Source organism: Gouania willdenowi, chromosome 12 (assembly GCF_900634775.1).
Source record: "Gouania willdenowi chromosome 12, fGouWil2.1, whole genome shotgun sequence".
NCBI lineage: Eukaryota > Metazoa > Chordata > Actinopteri > Blenniiformes > Gobiesocidae > Gouania > Gouania willdenowi.
This window is the reverse complement of record NC_041055.1, coordinates 28,773,443-28,792,414: the sequence shown is the minus strand read 5'-3', so window position 1 is coordinate 28,792,414 and position 18,972 is coordinate 28,773,443. Positions and strand designations below refer to the sequence as shown.

Here is an 18,972-nt window from a genome sequence, read left to right as displayed (position 1 = left end):
TTGAGTACTGAGATAGTAGAAGTACTGTTACTCGATTGAAATTGTCATACATAAAATACTCAAGTTTCACCGCTCACGTTTATTTTTGGTAATATATCTTGCCATGGTTCCCTTTTATACAATAAGCATCTCATGTATAAACTTAAAAAGGAAGAGACCAAATCTTGCACAGCTGGAACATAATTTATTTTCCACAAAGTCATCTGTATAAAATAAAAGGTTTTGTTAAAATGTACAATTGTTTTTTTAATTAAAAATACATTTTACTAAGCACGTTTTCAAACGTATGTGAAATAAAACTAAAGAAAGATTGAATTTTATCGCTAAATGTATTTTCTTTTATTTTTGAAAAAAAAATGCTCAAGCAGGAAGTTGCAGTGTTGCATTCGAGTAATACTCGTAAACTTTGCTTCCCACTACAAAATTTTAAATTGCTAATTAGCATACAAGATAACGTGTATCATGATTGCAGTATATATAATAATATTGATAAAATATAATAAATATTGAGTTCATTATTTTGTTTATATTGTAACTTATTCTAAGTAACCAATCAACTGGCGTTTTTCCTGAAAATGTGTTACTGAATAGTTTTCTGTTTCTGATTGGTTTGTTGCGCTATTGTCCCGCCTACATACGTTGTGATTGGCTGTTACTAGGCATCTCTACCTCTGATTGGCTACTGGCCTTGTCAGTAAATGCTATCATCCCGCCTGGTGAAACCTTCTCGCTCGGTGTCAGTGTAGGTGACACGGAATGTCCTTTGGTGACGCGTTGGATGCTCACGGTATGTACGCATCTATGACACAGATAATGTCATTAGCTGCTGCTGACCCGATGAAGTGTCAAGTTCAGCCTGGTTTTACACAGTCAGTGTGTTTGAGAGGATGATGATGCTGGGATGGGAAATGACAGACTGGGTTAGCTCAGCTAGGTTAGCTACACATGTTAGCTACCAGTGCTCCTTCTGCGGCTGATTGATTCATATAACTTTTACTCTTCCCGTGAGATAATTTTTAACTACAAGGCTTAGAATTGATGTAAATGTTACGTGAAAGTTAATAAATAGTGACATTAAATAAGTCTTAGTTAAGCTAAGTGATTGTTTCCTCCATGTATTTGATGCAGCAGCTTTAGCATTCTCTAACATGGAGCGTGTTTAGCTTCACTTTTACGACCGTGTGATTCAGAAGTTGACATGTTTTGTTAAAAAGTGTTGGGAAAGTTTGACGGGTAGTCAATGTAAAGCACCCACCTGTTGTCAGACATGTTCAGCAGGTTTGGGACATGCTAGTCCAGTCCAGTCTACATACCAGAACCATAGAGCACACGTGTTTTTTTTTATTACATTACCTACCAAACAATAGAATGGCCTATCTACATAATCCGGGATTGTTGAGGCAAGGTCTTCACCAGACATCTGAGGGTGTGCTGTGGTATCTGGTAACAAGTGGTTATCTAAGGCTATGAATACGTCCGAATAGTCCCTCCTATCGCCTTTCCTATCCACTGTTTCTTCACCCCCGGAAGTGTTTAAGTGGTGGCCATGATAAAGAGTGTCCGAGTTCTCTTTAAGCTCAGGAAAGGGGGCTCTGGACTTCGTTTTTTTACCTCCTTTTGCCAAGGAAACACTGATGCATCTTTTACCAAAGGAGAAGAGATAATGCTGACCCACAATTCCTTGCAGTGACAACATTTAAAGGGACACGCACACCCGAGTGCTTACGGAAACTCCCGACCAAAGCAATATTATGCTTTGAACAACTTTAAATAAATAATCTAAAACCTATATTATGTAAGACATATTATCATATTATAACTGATATAAAATAGACTCTCTGCGGTTCAAGAAAAAGGAATCAAAGACATTTTTAGCCACGTTGTTTTAATCAACATAATTCATATTTCTAAGTTGAAGGTGAGTGTGAACAACCATTCTCAATGTGACGTTCTTTTGGTTTCACTTTTGTTCCTCGTAGCCTGGTAGCCTCTTTTCTTTTGATTTAAATTCAAAACGTGTGATATATGAGATTATATTAGCGGACAGTGTTATAAATGTGCATTTTTGGAAATTTGTAGTTTTTTCACCATGGCAGACATCACTAACCTTCGCGGCCATCAGATTATTACATCTAGTTGAAGTGTGTCTGATTGTCAAAAGAAATGATCGCCTTTTCCTAACACTTTTCCTTAACCCCATGGGGGTTAAGGAAAAGTGGATAGTAAAGGAGATAGGAGGGACTATTCGGACGCTGCCAAAGAGTGTTTGAAATGGCACCAGGGGTTCTCAACCTTGGGTTGAGGGGGTCACCAGATGCCTTCATCTAACATTTTTTTTTAACAATTTTAGCCCATTTTTGCATACTTTTACCCTTTTTTTGCAACTACATCAAACTTGCCATTTTTTTAAAAACTATTTTCATCACTTTTTCTACCAACATAAAATAAAAACTACAACAAAACACACAAAATAAGATAAAAAATATACTGAATAATCAAAAAAAGATACAAACAACAAAATACACAAAATGACACAAAAACACAATGATGATGCAAATGATCTTGATTACAACATGAACCTAAAATACAAAGGTCAGTCTTGGCCCCACATCAGGAGGGGAGTAACAGGAAATGATAAAAACTATAGAAATACATCTATTCAGGAGGCAATAAACACTTTCTTTCACTTTTTTACAAAATGTAACTCTTTAAAATGTGTGTTATAACTCATTCATCATTATGCTCTATAGTTGTTTTTTCACAGAATTCTGTGCAAAATGTAGTCAGACATAAGGGGGTATTTGAATTCAAAAGGGGATAGTTGAGCCATAAAAGTTTGAGAACCAGCACTGATCTAGACTGTGAAGCCAACCATATCATCTCTATTAACCACAGTGTGTGAAGGTTGTTACAGTCACACCATGTCCATGTCCAGTTTATTTTTAATGCCTATAATTATTGTGCAAACGTGTTGAATCTACGACAGATTGTGTCATAAAACTATTATTTGTTAGATTTTTTGTCCATCCTGTATATGTATTTACCTGTTGTGTTTTCTGTAAAGTCTGCAGATCAGATCAGAGTAGAGTGGAAGTACAGGACTGGATGATTTCAGACGGCACGTCAGTGAAGCCCAGGTCGGCTGATTTCCTCAACAGACAGACCACCTCCTTCTGGGTGAATGTAAGGGCGACACAGGGAGGTGCACCCTGAAGGCACACTCATCATAGAGATGTCGCTCAGACAAGCAGAAGGGATGTCCATCGCTCAGGCTCTGGCCATGACCGTAGCAGAGATACCCGTGTTTCTCTACTCTACATTTGGACAGGTAAAGTCAACTTCCTCATGTATTTCTATCATTAATTACGAAACAGGAACTTTTGCTTCTTATATTTTCCAAAATAGAACTGAGGGTTTTGTTTCCCTTTTTTTATTTTCAGGACAGTCATTGCTTATTATCATTTCTAGATCTATTATCTTACATTAGAGCCAACTGAGAGATAGTAGGGAAATTTCTAAAAGATAGTAGGGAAATTCCTAAAAGATGCTCCTGGAGCCCAAAGAATCTGAGCCTTTTCAGTCAAATTCATCTCAAAATGACTGTTTTTTTACTTTCTTTGTTTTGCTAAAATTGGAGGTCTTTTTTTTTTTTTTCTCAAAGTTTTCATGTCCAATGATGATATCTACGTACGGTGCACATTTTTGGACATCCTCAGGTCTCAGAGTGAGGTATCAGACCAAACTGAGTCATTTGCCAAACCAAACGGACTCATGTCTCAGTAAAACCTTCGTCAAAATGTCTTCAGATGAAACATCCTAGTCATCAAACTAAACGGTCTAAAAAAACGACTTATTTTGAAGAAACTGGAAATACACGCCATCATCAATATGTGTTGCTTTGAATACGACAGTAAGTTGAAAGTTGTTTTTTTCTATTTATTTTTATAGGTTATCGATATATCAGTGTTTAATTTAACTACGTATTTATTAATCAAACAATACGTTGATATATCTTAATTTTTAAAAGAACAGCTTTTCAACCTACTTCGTTGTGTGTACTTCCTGTTCCTTCAAAATAAAATGCCATGTTGTATTCTCGGCCTGAGTCCTTTGAGTGTAGTACAATATGAAAAAACATCCTGGATCAAAAAGGCCAAAGATGCAATGAAAAAAAAGTCAGCACAACTGCGTGGTGAGCTCCCAATTTTAATTTAATTTACACCAAATAAGTGAAAATGTTTTGGTGTAAATTAAATAAAAATTGGGAGCTAACCATGCAGTTGTGCTGACTTTTTTTCATTGCATCCGTTGAGTGTAGTGACTTTTATTTTGAAGCCTGAGGCCGTGTCATATGATGGCGTTTGGTTTATTAATCTGATGGAGGTTTTTCTGAGACATGAGGAAATATTTGACTTGTCTTGTTCTGTTTTTTTGTTGCTTTCAGTCCATATTTTCCCAACTGAAGCTCAGTCCGAGCCTGAAGAAGGTGCTGTTTGCTACAGCGCTGGGCAGCGTGGCTCTGGCCCTCACAGCTCATCAGTTAAAGAGACGAGGGAGGAAGAAGAAGCAGGCGATCCAAGGGAAAGAAGGCCAGAAGACTGTGGGTATACCAGAGGCACTGCTGAAGACTGGCAGACCCTCGTCACTAAAGCGAGGTATTGTTAGAATAGAGTGAAGTTACTCTGTAGTTGTTCAAACCTGAGTCAAAGGTTTTGCTTTTCTTGAATCAATCAATCGTTTATTAAGAGATTTTAAACGAACAGAAATAATCATCAAGAATATCAAGTCAATAGGAAAACAAGTGCTCATCTAACACAAAGAACCAACTTCTGCCATGTGTTTTCTTTTGTTATGTTACGTAAGACATTTCTGATTGTCAAAACATTAGCTTTCACACACCAAGAGATAAATAAATACAATACAAATTACACAAAAAGATTATTGATTGTTTTGTTATTTATCATCGAGGGTCTAATTTGTGTGCTTATTTGATTTATGTGGTATTTAAAAGAGAAGGCTTTTAATTTGGTTTTTAGGTCTTTGCACTTGATCTAAAGCTGTCTTTAGTCTTTGTCTCGTCGCTTAGATAAATCTTGTTTTGTTCATTACATAAGGTCAAAATCAGATGTTTTGAAACTTTTTGTCCTTGTTCCAGAAAATAGGCCTCGAGATAGTGATCTGACCAGTTTTAACTATTTTATGTAAGGATATATTTGGTATATGGATGATTAATATACTGTAAGGGCAATTGGATATAAGGATGCATAATTATAGCACATGCAGCCACTGCCAAACCATTCCTGCATGTAAATGTAGTTTAGTGCCAAAAACATTCTCGTCACATAGACTGAACGACTGTTTTCTCCAACATCAAAAAGAAACAATTAATGAATAATATTTCACATTAACAGTATGCAGGCTACGGATGGAAATACAGTGAAATTATGACTTGGTTTTGAAATGTGTAATTATCTTTGTGAGCAGGAACATTCACTGGTCGACAGATGATGAGTCCCAGCAACCGTAGCAACGACACCATGAGTGGGATTTCCTCCTTAGCGCCCAGTAAACACTCAAGTTCTTCACACAGCCTGGCTTCTGTGAGTTTCATACCTTTTGTTTAAAATTAGTTTTTCAAAATGTTTGCTCCCATATCTTTAATGTTGTATTTGTGTCGTAGATGAGAGTCCCAAGTTCCCCGAATCAATCGGCCAATCCTTCGACCCCATGGGAGACGGAGCCTGTAGTGGAAGAGTTGGTGACAGCAGAGGATGCTAATGCTGAGAATCTTTATGTAATGGGTAAGTTTTTACACTGTTATTAATAAGCAGTAGATTAAAATATTAGATTTTTTTAATTATTATTTTATTTTGCTAATATGTTCTTACACTATATTTTTTAATAAGCACTGTATTAAAAATTAGTGGATTTTTGTTATTTTAGAATAAAATATTAGATTTAGAAAATTATTTTATTTTGTTATTAATATGTTCTTACACTATATTTTTTTAATAAGCACTGTATAAAAAAAAGTGGATTTGTTATTTTAGAATAAAATATTAGATTTTTAAAAATTATTTTATTTTGTTAATAATCTGTTCTTACACTATATTATTAATAAGCACTGTCCAAAAAAATATTAGATTTTTATTATATTAAAATAAATTGTTTAGATTTGTTTTAAATTATTTTATTTTGTTAATAAGGTTCCTACACTATATTATTAATAAGCGCTGTAAAATAAAATTGTATTTTTATTATTTCTGGCAGAAAAAGTGTTTTCTGCATTCTTTAAAAAAAACAAAGTAATTGGGTTTTGCAACAAATTAATAAAAACTGAAATGTGGTTGTTTTTAATACCTTTTATATTCTAGGTTCCTTTTCAAATCTGGCAAGGGACACCAGATGAAAACTTGCTGTGCATTAATGTGCATTGGCCCTTTTAAATAATCAATAAATTCAAATATATTTAGGGTCTCAAAGGGGCAAAAAAACTTCCACAGGAAGTTTAGATTGGGAATATTAAAAAATATAAACTTTTCATGAGAATTATTTATTGGAATGAACCCAAAATGTGTAGTATTTCAAAATGAATATATCAAAGCTACAAACAAAATGATACAGTTAAAAAACATATTTTCACTAAAGTTGCAAAATTCCCAGAATTTTCAAATTTCGAAACTTCCAATGGTAACTAATAGGAAAAAATGAGGAATTTACAAAAATGAAGGTTGACCCTTAACATGAATGTTAAATATAGTTGGTAAAATATGAAATATCAGCATCAGTTTATTTTATTTTTTTGCATATTAACAGATATTTGTGGACTTCTGTTTCTGTAGTTTTGCTGTAATTGAACACTTGATGTTTCTTAGTGAATAATAACTGTAATAGCTTTACCAATGGTTGTTACCATTGTTAGTAAAACATTTTCCATTTTAAAACCCTTTTGGACAATACCCCATTTGTTGCAGCACAGCGTGATCAGAACATAATCTGTTATTGTTATCATTAGGCTGTTGTTTTTAATTTTTTTGTGCAAATGCCTTTGCTTTTTTTTATTAGGAATGGAGCTGTTTGAAGAAGCCCTCAGAAAGTGGGAACAAGCGCTGAATATTCGATGTAATACCCATTCAACATCCAGCAACAACAGCCTAGCTCTGCAGGGAGCAGCATGTGCAGACTTTTCCATGGTGAGACAAACATGTGCAGCATGTTTTTGCAGTCGCTGTAAGAATATGTAAGATCTGAGCTCAAGACAGTAGCTCCAATGTTTTTAACACAGCACCAGCAAAAGTTCACTCAGACTGGTCATTGGAAAAGAAAGTAATGAGACTAGCAACACAGCGCTATGATTGTAATCCACTTCGTAAGGTGCATTCACACCGAACGCGACTAAAGCGATTAGATCACATTCAAATGAATGTAAATTACGCGGCCTCAATTATCTCCCTTCAAGCGATGTGACTTGCCTGAGTTAAGCGACTAGGTCAAGTGCAACTTCGTCCCTCAAAGTTGAAATATTTGAACTTTTCAAGCGACAACTCTCCCATTCTTCACTGTCTGTAGAGCCGTGGCAGCAGCCCTTCCTGCTTCCTCCCACTACGGTGCAGACGGCTGCAGCGGAGGACTTTACTACACTTCCTCAATTTATCGGGGCAAAATGAAGGTGGTTAACTTCTTGAATAAGCCTACATTCTGAGTGAACTCATCCTTTTGTAACTCCGTTAGTTGATCATTTAAACCATAAAAGCGGAGCTGTCTCTGATAAGTGCCGGAGAAGAAGGTATCGGACCTTTCTTTCTCTCCTCTGTCACGGGCTCTACACACACATACTGTTCCCTGGTCATCGCGTCAGTGGAGCGATGGAGTGACCAAAAAGCACCACTATGTTCAAGCGGCTCATCGGGTTCGATTGAAGTGACTGCAGTCGCTACAGTTGCGTTTGGTGTGAACACACATTTACACACTGATGAATAGACAATCATGCACTCAGAACATGTGCATGCCTGGAATGCATTCACTTAGAAAGCTTTAATACAAGGATGTTTCCCTCATTTTTACTTAGTTAGAAGTTGCTCTCTTACTTGACTTAAAGTAAAAAAAAAAGTACATGCTACTAAATGTATTTCAATAAAAAAGTTAAACAAATGTCCCTTCAATAATAAGACAGGGTTTTTAAACCAGCTAATTCCATATCATTAATTTTTTAGGAACTTGGAGTAAACTGGTACATGGAAATAAATTAAATCTGTTACCCTTTAAAACACCTGGATAATTTAGCACTTATTATAGATACAATTTGTAAATAAACATGTTAAAAGGAAAAAAAGTGCAAATGCTCAATTAAACCCAGAGCATGTTAGCACGTCGACTAGCGCTAGCTTCTCCAGCTTTGCGGTTGTTGGTTTTCCATCTTTCTACGTTGTGACATCATCTTCAAACTCGTTTTTATAATGTAGGGAGTAGAAAGTACAGATATCTGGCATCTGCACGTTACTTAAGTACAGTAACCAAGAATTTGTACTTCGTTATTTGTCAACTCTGCTAAAAGCTCATTAGTAAATGTAACGACTTCCAAATGTTCTCTTGTAATTTAGTTTAAAAAGTACAAATACATTCAGGAAATGTAATCACTTACTTTTGCTATGTTTTCGTCAATTGAAAAGTAAATCATTACAATTCCATTCATTGTTAAATTATGTACAAAATCAGCTGTGTTCCTGCAGTTATAGCAGGATTGTTTTCACACGAGTTATTCTTAGATTTTTTGTCTTTTGATGCTTTCATCTTTTATATCCTGATTTTTGGAATTAAGGGTATTTTAATCATGTATAGACCAGAGTGCAAAAACAAATATACCCACAGGGTCTAAATAAAGTAACCTGGAACTGTAAAAAATTAATTCAGCTCATACATTATTACTGAAGATTTTCAATTATTTAAGCAGGGTTCCCGCAGATCCTTAAAAAGCCTTAAAAGTCATCTTCTGTTTTTGGAGTGATTTGGATTATTTGTGTATATGTGTGTGTTTACTTGGAGGTCGCTAGTTGCACGTCTGTACTAGACACTTGAAAAAAATTACTCTAACCCTATGTAATTGATGCGTTTTTTTTCCCCCCACTTACAGTATGTTTATTGTGAATTGGTCTTTATTTCAAATGGCAATGAAAAGTATTGAATTTAATTTGACTAAAGCTGTAGGAACCCTGGTAATCTTGAATTTGACCTTATTTTTCTTTTTGTTTTTGAAATACTTCCGAGGTTGCCTTCAGGTAGGATTAAAACCTGTATTTGTTTGCAGGTTGAAACCCATAATAAAGTGTTTGCTGAGAAGTTGGAGACCCTCCTACACAGGGCCTACCACCTACAGGAGGACTTTGGCACCAGCATCCCAGCAGACAGTGTGCTGGCAGACTTTGGTGAGCATTGTTTAACTCATAAAAAGGAACTTAGAAAACCATCACCAGAAGATGGCATGAAGAGGCACGTCCCACCCTGGGACAATGTTGGGAAATTGCGGAAAACATCTACTTACATATACTACAACAACACATATTGGTGGAAGAAATGGGCTGTCGACAAGGCCCTTCGTGGAACACTAGCATGCATCTAATTGTATATATATATATATATATTATTTTTTTTCCAGTATCTCTGTTCCCCTGATGTGAACTGTTCATTTAATTGTTTGTATATGTCTGTTTATAGATGATTAAACAATACAAAAAGCAAGTTTCAAACAAAAAAAGAGCTTTGTTCTATTTGAAAGTGCCGTTGACACAGAGATTGTTGGTAGAATTGATGCTGAGTTTGACTTAAAGGGGACATATCATGGTTTTAAATCCTTTTTACATATAAATCATACAGTTGTGGTCTATATAAAGCGGAACTGCAATGCTTGGGTCTGAATTCCTCATTATTATAGCTCCACCCCTTTTCTACCCCTTTTCTGATGTGCTTCTGAGAGCAACTCGTTTTGGTGCGGTCTCTTTAAATGCAAATGAGACACTCCATACCCCGCCCCCTCTTCAGGTGACACTCGGTTCAACTCCACCCTGCTCGGCCATTTTTGTAGTTTGATAGAAGAGATACGGCTATGTAGCGGCGCATAAACTTTTTATTCAGAGATTATTTACAAAATGTCAACAACAGAAGATTTGTCCATCCAGCCTTACATGTTCGAGCCAGAGTCTGACCCAGCGGAGCGAGATGAAGATGATGAACCTGCAGAATCCTAACAAGTGAGCTAACACAAGCACCAAGCTAATGCTAGCGCCAAGCTAACCTCACGAAATGCATTTTAATACAGTCTTTTCAAAGACAAAAACGGCAAAATGAAATGACTAATGAAAACTTTAGACTTACATTAAATCACGTAGGCCATATGATCAAGGATCTAAAACGAGCACACAGCGCTAACATTTGAAGTCTGAATACGGTGCAACTGCTAATGCTAACAAAACAATGACAGGGACGTCTTATCATCACACTTTTTAGCGTTATTTACAGCTTACCGAAGTGCTCTGTTTGTCGTCTCCAAAGATAGAAGGAATTGAACCCTCAATCAGACAAAGTCTTTCGGCAAGTGCTTCGCGCACACATAAATGACCTTACCCACAGATGTGGGTACATTTCCGTGAAAAATAAAACTCAACCAGGCACTTCAAAAAGGTTCTGATGCTGGGAGACGGTGTAATGAAGCGTGTGGGTTACGACATCCAACAACTGAACATTTTGACTTATCCTCTCGTAACTTCGGCATCCTTGAACTTGGACTACAAAATAAAAGCGAGAAATAAAAATGGCGGATTGTGCTAAGTGTTGGACCTGGAGTTGATGTACTAATTTGGCAGTTCCGCTGCAAATACTGTGATGTAATAGTTCAAAAAACGTAATAGAGAATAGAAAAATCAAAACAGATTGAAAAATATTAGCAAAACAGAATATAAAGATATCTACGGAGCACCTGAAGAGACTAATTTGATTTTTTCTGTACTTCTAAGCACTCTAAATATACAACAAAATGCATTTAAGGGCTAAAGAAGTGGATTTAGCATGATATGTCCCCTTTAAAGCAGCGACTCACTTTGTGTTGTTGTTATGTTGACAGAGAGTGAAGGAACGCTTATCCTGCCTCACGTGGAGAGTTTGCACCGGGTAAAAGACGATGATGCGACTACTATTACATCTGACGACTCTTTCTTCTCAGCTGCAGAAGTGAGTTCCTCTCCTCTACCATTAAAAGTGGGAAAAAATTACCTACTGACTTTTTTTTTTTCTAAAGTGCAAGGAAAACCTGAAAACAAAAAAAAATGTTTTCTACTTCTAAATAACACCGATGCATTGTGATGTGTCTGTGTTTCTACGTGCAGCTATTTGATGAGATGTCTCTTGGGGACGTCTATCAGCCTCTGAGGCCAGCTGCTCTCTATGAAGAAGCTCTGTCTCTGGTCCAGGAGGGTAGAGTAGCCTTCAGGTCCCTGAGGTAACAAAAAACACTTCAGAAGCAACTCAAGTCTGTACAAAATCCAAGAGTTAATCCTCATTTTATCTATATTGTTGTTTAAAAGTTTACACCATTTAGACACGCTTTGATGTAAATTGTTAGGGGCCGGGGAGAATGAGCAGACAGGAACCTGTCGTTATTTTATTCTTCTTCTGAGTAAATCCTACTTACCATATGTGCTACAAATTTTACCAAAATGTAGCCCCAAAAACTGAAGAAACTTTTGTACTTTTAACTTATTGGAAATGATGAACTATTTTTCATTTGATGCCATATTTGCTACAGCACGTTTTCAGACTGTCCTACACAAACGACCCACACAGATTTTTAATTGAGCTTGCAGTGAATCAAAATGTAAACGATATTCTAAACATATACTTGCAGATTCTCGATATTTCCATTTGTCCAAATAAATAAATTACAACATTTTGGATTCATGGTAGATGATGTTTGGAAAACATCAGAATTTTATCCCATACTGATTTAGTTTTTGTTTCTTTTACAGCATTTTGAATTTTGCTCTCATGCTAACAATTGCAGTCAATGCAAAAATTTTATTTTTAAACATCAGTTTTTCACTTATGGAGCCATTAAATCATGGTTCACCCTTGGAGCATTTTTGTGTTCAAAAGTAACATTTTGGGTGTGTTTATTTGTTTGTTCATTTTTAAGGCTAGTTGTATACAATTTTGCCACTATGTTTTTTTCATTTTTATTTACTTAATTCCCAAGTCCTGTGTATTGGAAGTGTATTAAAAAGAAGATATGCATTATATTGACACTGAGTAAACTCATGACCAAATTTGCCCCATTGACTCCCATTGTAACCATATATTTTTTATACTGTAATCAAGACATATTATAATGCTTTTTCAATAATACCTCATAGATCAAAGCCTCTACCTTCAAAATAAAGGGAAAATGTGTTTTAGGTGTAATGACTCCCTAACAACCAGAGACCGTTGCATAAAGTTTCAGGAAAATTTCAGTGAAGGCCTGGAATTCTAATCTTGCAAAATATACAAGGTGTACAAGTGCTTTTTTTTTCTTTAAAACCGTTCTTTGTGCCAAAAATAATAATGCATTACAATCAATTTTGCTGGCAATTAATGACACGGTCATGGCTGTAATATTTTCATCAAAAAATTTTGTTTTGGCCCTCATTTTTGGAAATTCTGCATATTTAGTGTTTTTCCTGCAGAAGAAATGAGGTTCTCATGATAAAAAAAAAAGTCCTAACAGACATAAAAATGGTTTGCCAATTATAATATATTTTATATTTATGGATAGGTCTGAAGTAGTTGAAAAGATCTGATGTGTGGAAGTAAAAAAATATATTAATGGAATACGTTATTGTTGCACTTGAATGAGATGGACCGTTTGTGTACACAAGGTGTACGCATGTATGTAAATTTAAATTTTAGAGTTAAAACCAAATGACCAACATCTTCATGATGTCTGGATGCAATTTGTGTATGTCTAAATAACTAAGTTTTTGACTGCCTTTACGTGCTAACAGCTGCTGTCTTGTTGTCTGACCCTGACCATTTCTCTGCTTTTTATTGTCTCATGGACCAATAAAGGCTGTGAATAGTCAGTGACCTACATGGCCAACGTACTTTTAACCTTTAGGAGCTAAAAATACGTAAAACAAGATTATTTAAACTGTGATCAATCAACATTTATTATGTTTATCCCATCAAGCACTTTGTTCTTATTTGAAAAAGAGCTGAGTCTGAGGTGTTTTCACTCTTCTTGTTGCCAGGACTGATTTACTTGAATGTTACGGTGACCAAGATTTCCTGGCCAAGCTTCACTGTGTGAGACAAGCATTCCAGGTTTGTTTCAGACACTTTTTGATTCACTTATATAAACCTCGATCTGATTATCACACTGCATCACCCCCAATTTCCACTGGATGCCGGAGCTGATAGGTTTCCACTTTATTTTATGTGTTAATTTCCACCGGGTCTGCTGCGGTGCGTGTCTGCTCCTTCCCAGATGTGGTAGTCCGGTGCCCTCTGCCAGATATACGCAGGGCTTCTATTTCTGGCGGACACCGGAGCACGACTCATCAATCGGCACAGAGCAAATGAAGCGAAACAGGAAATTAAGCACGTACTCCGCAATAAAATATTGGGTTGCTTTTCAAAATAAAACAGTTCAGATTATATTTCAAGTAAATGCATCACCAAAACATTATTGTTTGTAAAAACAATTTCACATTCACCATATTGATTCCTCTCATACTGTAACTGCACTGTAAACTGCAGCAACTTTGATTTTCCCTGTTGCTAAAAAATGTGGCTATGACAAATCCAGAGAGTCCAACCTTCTTGTCTCCTTTGTTAGGAACATTGACCTGTTTCTGTTTATTGTTGCGTTTATAACACATACGTACATTTAACTGCGTTCTCGCGCGATTATATAAATATCGTTAGAACTGCTCTGTCTCGTGACGTCACAGTCGTTCAACCGGAGAGTACCGCGGCGCACTCAAAACGCAACCGGTGTGGATTACCGGATGGCGGCCAGCAGTGAAAAACTGGATCGGTGCCGTGGTGCAGCGGAGACGCGGGTCAGTCTCTAGCTGGGATTCCATTACAGATTTTCACAAAATATAAGCGGTATTTCTAAATGTTGACAAAGTATAATTGCGCTTTAAACGTCTTTCCATTGAAGGTTGTTTTGGAGCCTCGTAACTACCGTGAATACTCATCCCGCGAGACTTTGTTGCTGGAAGATGGACGCTCCAAACCTCCTTAACACTTTTTTGTTGTTTAACGTCTAATTTGGCACTAATTTGTGATTTTTAAAGTATATTGCGGGAAAAAGTCTTTCCATTGCACTTTTGCGACACATTTCAATATCAAAATGTCTGAAATATGAAAGCATCAAAACTTTTTAGTGATATTTTAGTGCTTTTTTGAAATTAAGGTGTTTCCATCACCATGTGCTTTTAGATTTTGCGCATTTCCGAGGCTAAAGGAAACGCAGCTTTTGTTATCTTGTAATTTTAGTCATTTGCTCTACATTTTCATGGTTGGAACATTAAACATTTTATTGTATTCTCTTTTTTTGATCACTGTACTGTATTTTCTGTCAATTTCTCTTGACAGATACACATATTATTACTAATGACACATGATTTTCTTTTCCACTGACAGATTTATTTATTTAATATTCAGTTATTACACCTTCAGTAGAACTGTTAATGATGATTCAGTGGACTGTAATTTCCAGCTCTCATCTTCCCCAAACATCACCATCATGCAGAAAAGTGGCAGTTTAATTACATTATTTACAACTTAAACATGTTCTTTTCTGTTGTTTGGGTTTCAGTTCTTATTGTTGGATGAAACTCATCGAACATTTTTTATGGAGACGGGGAAGCAAATGATTGCAGGGTTAATGGTCAAAGCAAACAAGGTAAGGATACAAATGACCCTCTGATTCTTACACAGTGACATTACCTCTCCTTAACATCTACTCCACACCTTCCTGCTCTACGTTAGAGTCCCAAAGGCTTCCTGGAGAGTTACGAGGACATGCTGCTGTACACTCAGCGTGAGGAAACGTGGCCCGTCACTAAGATGGAGCTGGAGGGCCGAGGGGTGAGTTCTACATCACAGACGCCATTTTTCTTTATTTGGATTTTTCACATCGGCCCTGGTGTTGTAGCACACTGTTGTAGCACAACACTGGTCTGTTCTGGGGAATTCTACTGGCATGTTGTTAATTATATGACTGCATTATTGACATAAGCTGTTGATTATTGGTTGAAACACCCTGGTCCAAAGATGTTAAAGTAAATTTGATTTGATTTGATTTATTTGACTTAATTTACCCGATGACCCTGAAAAAAGGAGCAAGCGGGTCAGGAAATGGATAGATTAATTTTATTTTATTTTATCTAATTAAATTCAATTTAATGTATTTGATTTAACTTACCCCATGACCCTGAAAAAAAGGAGCAAGCGAGTCAGAAAATGGATGGATTATTTTTTATTTAAAATTGAATTAAATTAAATCTAATTAAATTTGATTTAATTTACCACGTGACCCTGGAAAAAAAGGAGCAAGCGGGTCAGAAAATCGATAGATGATTCATTTTATTTGATTTTATTTTAATATCTTGTTTATATATTGAGATGAATCAGGAAAAATGAATAAACAATCCTCTCGTCTCCAGGTGGTGTGCATGAACTTTTTCGACATAGTGTTGGATTTCATCCTGATGGATGCTTTTGAGGACCTGGAGAACCCCCCCTCCTCTGTGGTCGCTGTGCTGAGAAACCGTTGGCTTTCTGACAGCTTCAAAGAAACTGTAAATATTCACACGTACATAAATGCACGCCTCGTTGGCATTAGACAACAGCCAGTAAAAGAGGTGTGTGTGTTTGCCAGGCTTTAGCCACCGCCTGCTGGTCAGTCCTTAAAGCCAAAAGGCGCCTCCTCATGGTGAGTTCCAGTGCGTTATTTCCACTGCTTTGTTCCTGGAACTAAAAAACCTTCTGAAACCAATGGTTTGTGTTATTACTTCACAGGTTCCTGATGGGTTCATCTCCCATTTCTATGCCATATCGGAGCATGTGAGTCCAGTTCTAGCCTTTGGGTTCCTGGGACCAAGGCAGCACCTCAGTGAAGTGTGCACCATATTTAAGGTAGGAATGTATCTGTATTTTAATTTGATTGCAGGTTCTCACAAGGATTTTTTCACAGCATCAAGGGATCGCGTCTGGGTTACAACCTAAGCCAGTGTTTTTCATCCTTGGGGTCGGGACCCCATGTTGGGTCTCCTGGAATTAAAATGGGGTCGTGTGAAATGTCTAGTAATTAGTTATGAAAATAAAAAAATAAAAAAAACAGATTAAAAACTTTTTAAAATTACAATTATATTTTTACTTTTTTTATTATTATTTTTTGAATTACCATATCACACACACAATAAATATCAAACAATTGTTTTCTGTACTTAAAACATTTTCAAGTTCAAATAAAATGCAGTAAAAAAAATTAAAATCTGAGCTGGCGGATCTTGTGCATCAATTTGTGATATAAAAAATGGGGGTCACCAACCGAAAGAGGTTGGGAACCACTGCCTTAACATATTATTTTTAAAAAGAAGACAAAATTATTATGAACTTGTTGATAATCTTTTTAATTAAATTTATAATTAAACACAATCATTTGTGAGCAACTTTCAAAAGTCACGTTGTTTACTCTGCCTGTTTCACCTACTTCTTCTTTTCTACTCGCAGCAACAAATCGTGCAATATCTGAAAGACATGTACGACCATGACAAAGTCCGCTTCACCTCTGCTCACTGCTTGGCCGAGGACATCCTGAAACTGTCCCACAGAAGGAGCGAGATCTTACTGGGGTATCTGGGTATCGACGGCCTCCTGGAGCTCAATGGTTCCCTGCCCAGAGAACTAGAAAACTCCCCGGGGACAAACTAGGAAGACGCCAGCTAAGGCTCAGTGGGATTGTACAGGCTGACGGCTGAAGAGGTGAAAAGCAGCTCAAGAACTACCTTTTTTTAATTTATTTATCGGTGCGTACAGTTACAGGCTCCTCTCTCCACAGACCTACACAGCTGCAGGTAACGAGGAAACTGCGTTGATGACAACAATCTATTTGTCCCTCACACACGTTTTTCATTGTACCCTGAAACGAATGCTCCTGAATGTAAGAAGAAGGTGATTAAACATAGTAAGAAGAGTTAAAATGCAAACGCATTCTACGTCACTGTAACTCACAGATGGAGTTTGTTGTGGTATTTATTGAAACATCAATCATTGTCTACATGTGCAATGGGACTGGCGTGAGAGTGGCTACAGTGTGTCTATATTTTAAATTAAAATGAGAATGATATTTTTGATCTTTATGACCTCAAAGTTTTGTTTGAATGACATTTAACTGGTTATGTTTGGGTTTTTTTTGTATTTTTCCTCCAGATCGGTTGAGTTAACAAGGTTGTAATTTCAGGACAATATGCATTTATACACCAGCAAGATTATTTTTTAATAATATGTTATAGTTTTTATTTATTTATTCAACTGCCAGTCTTTGTCAGAGTCTGCTGATCACTTTGATGTTTCCTTTGAAGTTTCCTTGACTTCCGCAAAGTAATTCCAGCACGATTCTACACAGAGATCAAAGTACATTTCTTGGAAAAAAAAGTTGTCTGAATGAATGAAACCGTAACATATTATTTATTCAAAAAGAAGACAAAATTAACTTGCTGGAATTATTACGTGGAAGTTGGGGACAAAGCGATCAGCAGACGCCTATGAAGAAGTCAAAACATTTACAGGAGATCAAAGTAGATTTCCTAAGGTACAGTTGTGTGAATAAATGAAACCTTAACATATTATTCAAAAAGATTCTTGCTGGAATTACTACGTGGAAATCAAGGAACTTCAAAGGAAACATCAAAGCGATCAGCAGACGCCTCTGACGAAGCCTGGCAGTTGTCAGTCAAAACATTTTCAGGAGATTAAAGTGGATCACCTAAGGAACAGTAGTGTGAATAAATAAAAGCTTAATATTTGTGTTAAGACTCCAAGCTGCATTGAAAACTTTAAAGATTTTTTCCCGTGTGGACAAAGAATGTTTTAAAATTTAAAATTTGTTTTTTTCTTTTTCCAGATTTGAAGGTGTTTGGGGTCAGAAGTAAAAAAGTGGCGGTAAAAAAAAAGTCACATTTTTTTACCCCCCAAATTTGACAGAAAATATCACTACTTTTCTGATAAAATTAGAATTTTTAAATTTTTATTTATGAAGTCATTTTTTTTAATTTTTTTTTTTTAAATTGAGCTAAATTTACTAATTCAGTACATGTTGAAGTTTAAGGTGGCTGTTTTTATTGTTCTTAAGGCTACTGATCGAGTGTTGGCTTTAAGAGAGCGATTTCTAGAACTATTTTATCATAAAATAACGGAAGAAATTAAAGTTTGATTCCACCTGAAACTGAAAAACTGTGCTTTGAAGTGACATCCTGCAGCTGAGAACCAATCATTTGCATTATTATACCACTCCTCTATTTAAAAACCTACTGTAGACTGGAGTCTGAAGCAACCTGTGCCATCTGGTGTTCTTTTGTTACGTCAATTTGAAGCAAAGTGTAGGGGCATTAAAGGTTTATTTAAATTAAGCTTTCTGTAGGGAAAGTATTTAATCTTATTTTTCACCAGATCTTTGTTTTTGTGGCATTCCTAATTTAAATCGTACTTATGTTTCACCTTTTTCCTTAAACTTAATGTATAAACTTTGCTTAGAATCTGCTGTAACGTTATGTGCTGATGTGAAGCAGAAGCATTATAAATTGTTTCACAAATTGCTTTTACTCGAGATGTTTTAAATACTTTTCCCCCCCAAATAGATTACAGAACTTTGCATTTATATTCCAAAGTATTTTGCACTTTAGGAGAAGGAACACGCTGGAATTTCACACATAT

At 36.2% G+C, this 18,972-nt stretch overlaps 1 protein-coding gene across 2 annotated transcripts; it reads left to right on the top strand.

Moving 5' to 3' along the window:
* Positions 1 to 701: 701 nt before the first annotated feature.
* miga2 (mitoguardin 2) lies at positions 702 to 17,393 on the top strand. Of its 2 annotated transcripts, XR_003675250.1 has the most exons (17): positions 702 to 787; positions 3,065 to 3,328; positions 4,445 to 4,655; positions 5,485 to 5,600; positions 5,681 to 5,801; positions 7,066 to 7,193; positions 9,305 to 9,422; positions 11,114 to 11,220; positions 11,376 to 11,488; positions 13,275 to 13,347; positions 14,852 to 14,938; positions 15,025 to 15,123; positions 15,702 to 15,836; positions 15,917 to 15,970; positions 16,057 to 16,173; positions 16,771 to 17,022; positions 17,099 to 17,393. XR_003675250.1 is itself a non-coding variant. In XM_028463077.1 (16 exons), exons 2-16 carry the CDS (start codon positions 3,233 to 3,235, stop codon positions 16,969 to 16,971), a joined length of 1,776 nt encoding a protein of 591 aa, XP_028318878.1. In that variant the 5' UTR covers positions 702 to 787; positions 3,065 to 3,232; the 3' UTR covers positions 16,972 to 17,393. The 2 variants fall into 2 exon arrangements, 1 of the variants encoding a protein (XP_028318878.1); XM_028463077.1 differs by having other exon boundaries at positions 16,771 to 17,393.
* Positions 17,394 to 18,972: the final 1,579 nt, after the last annotated feature.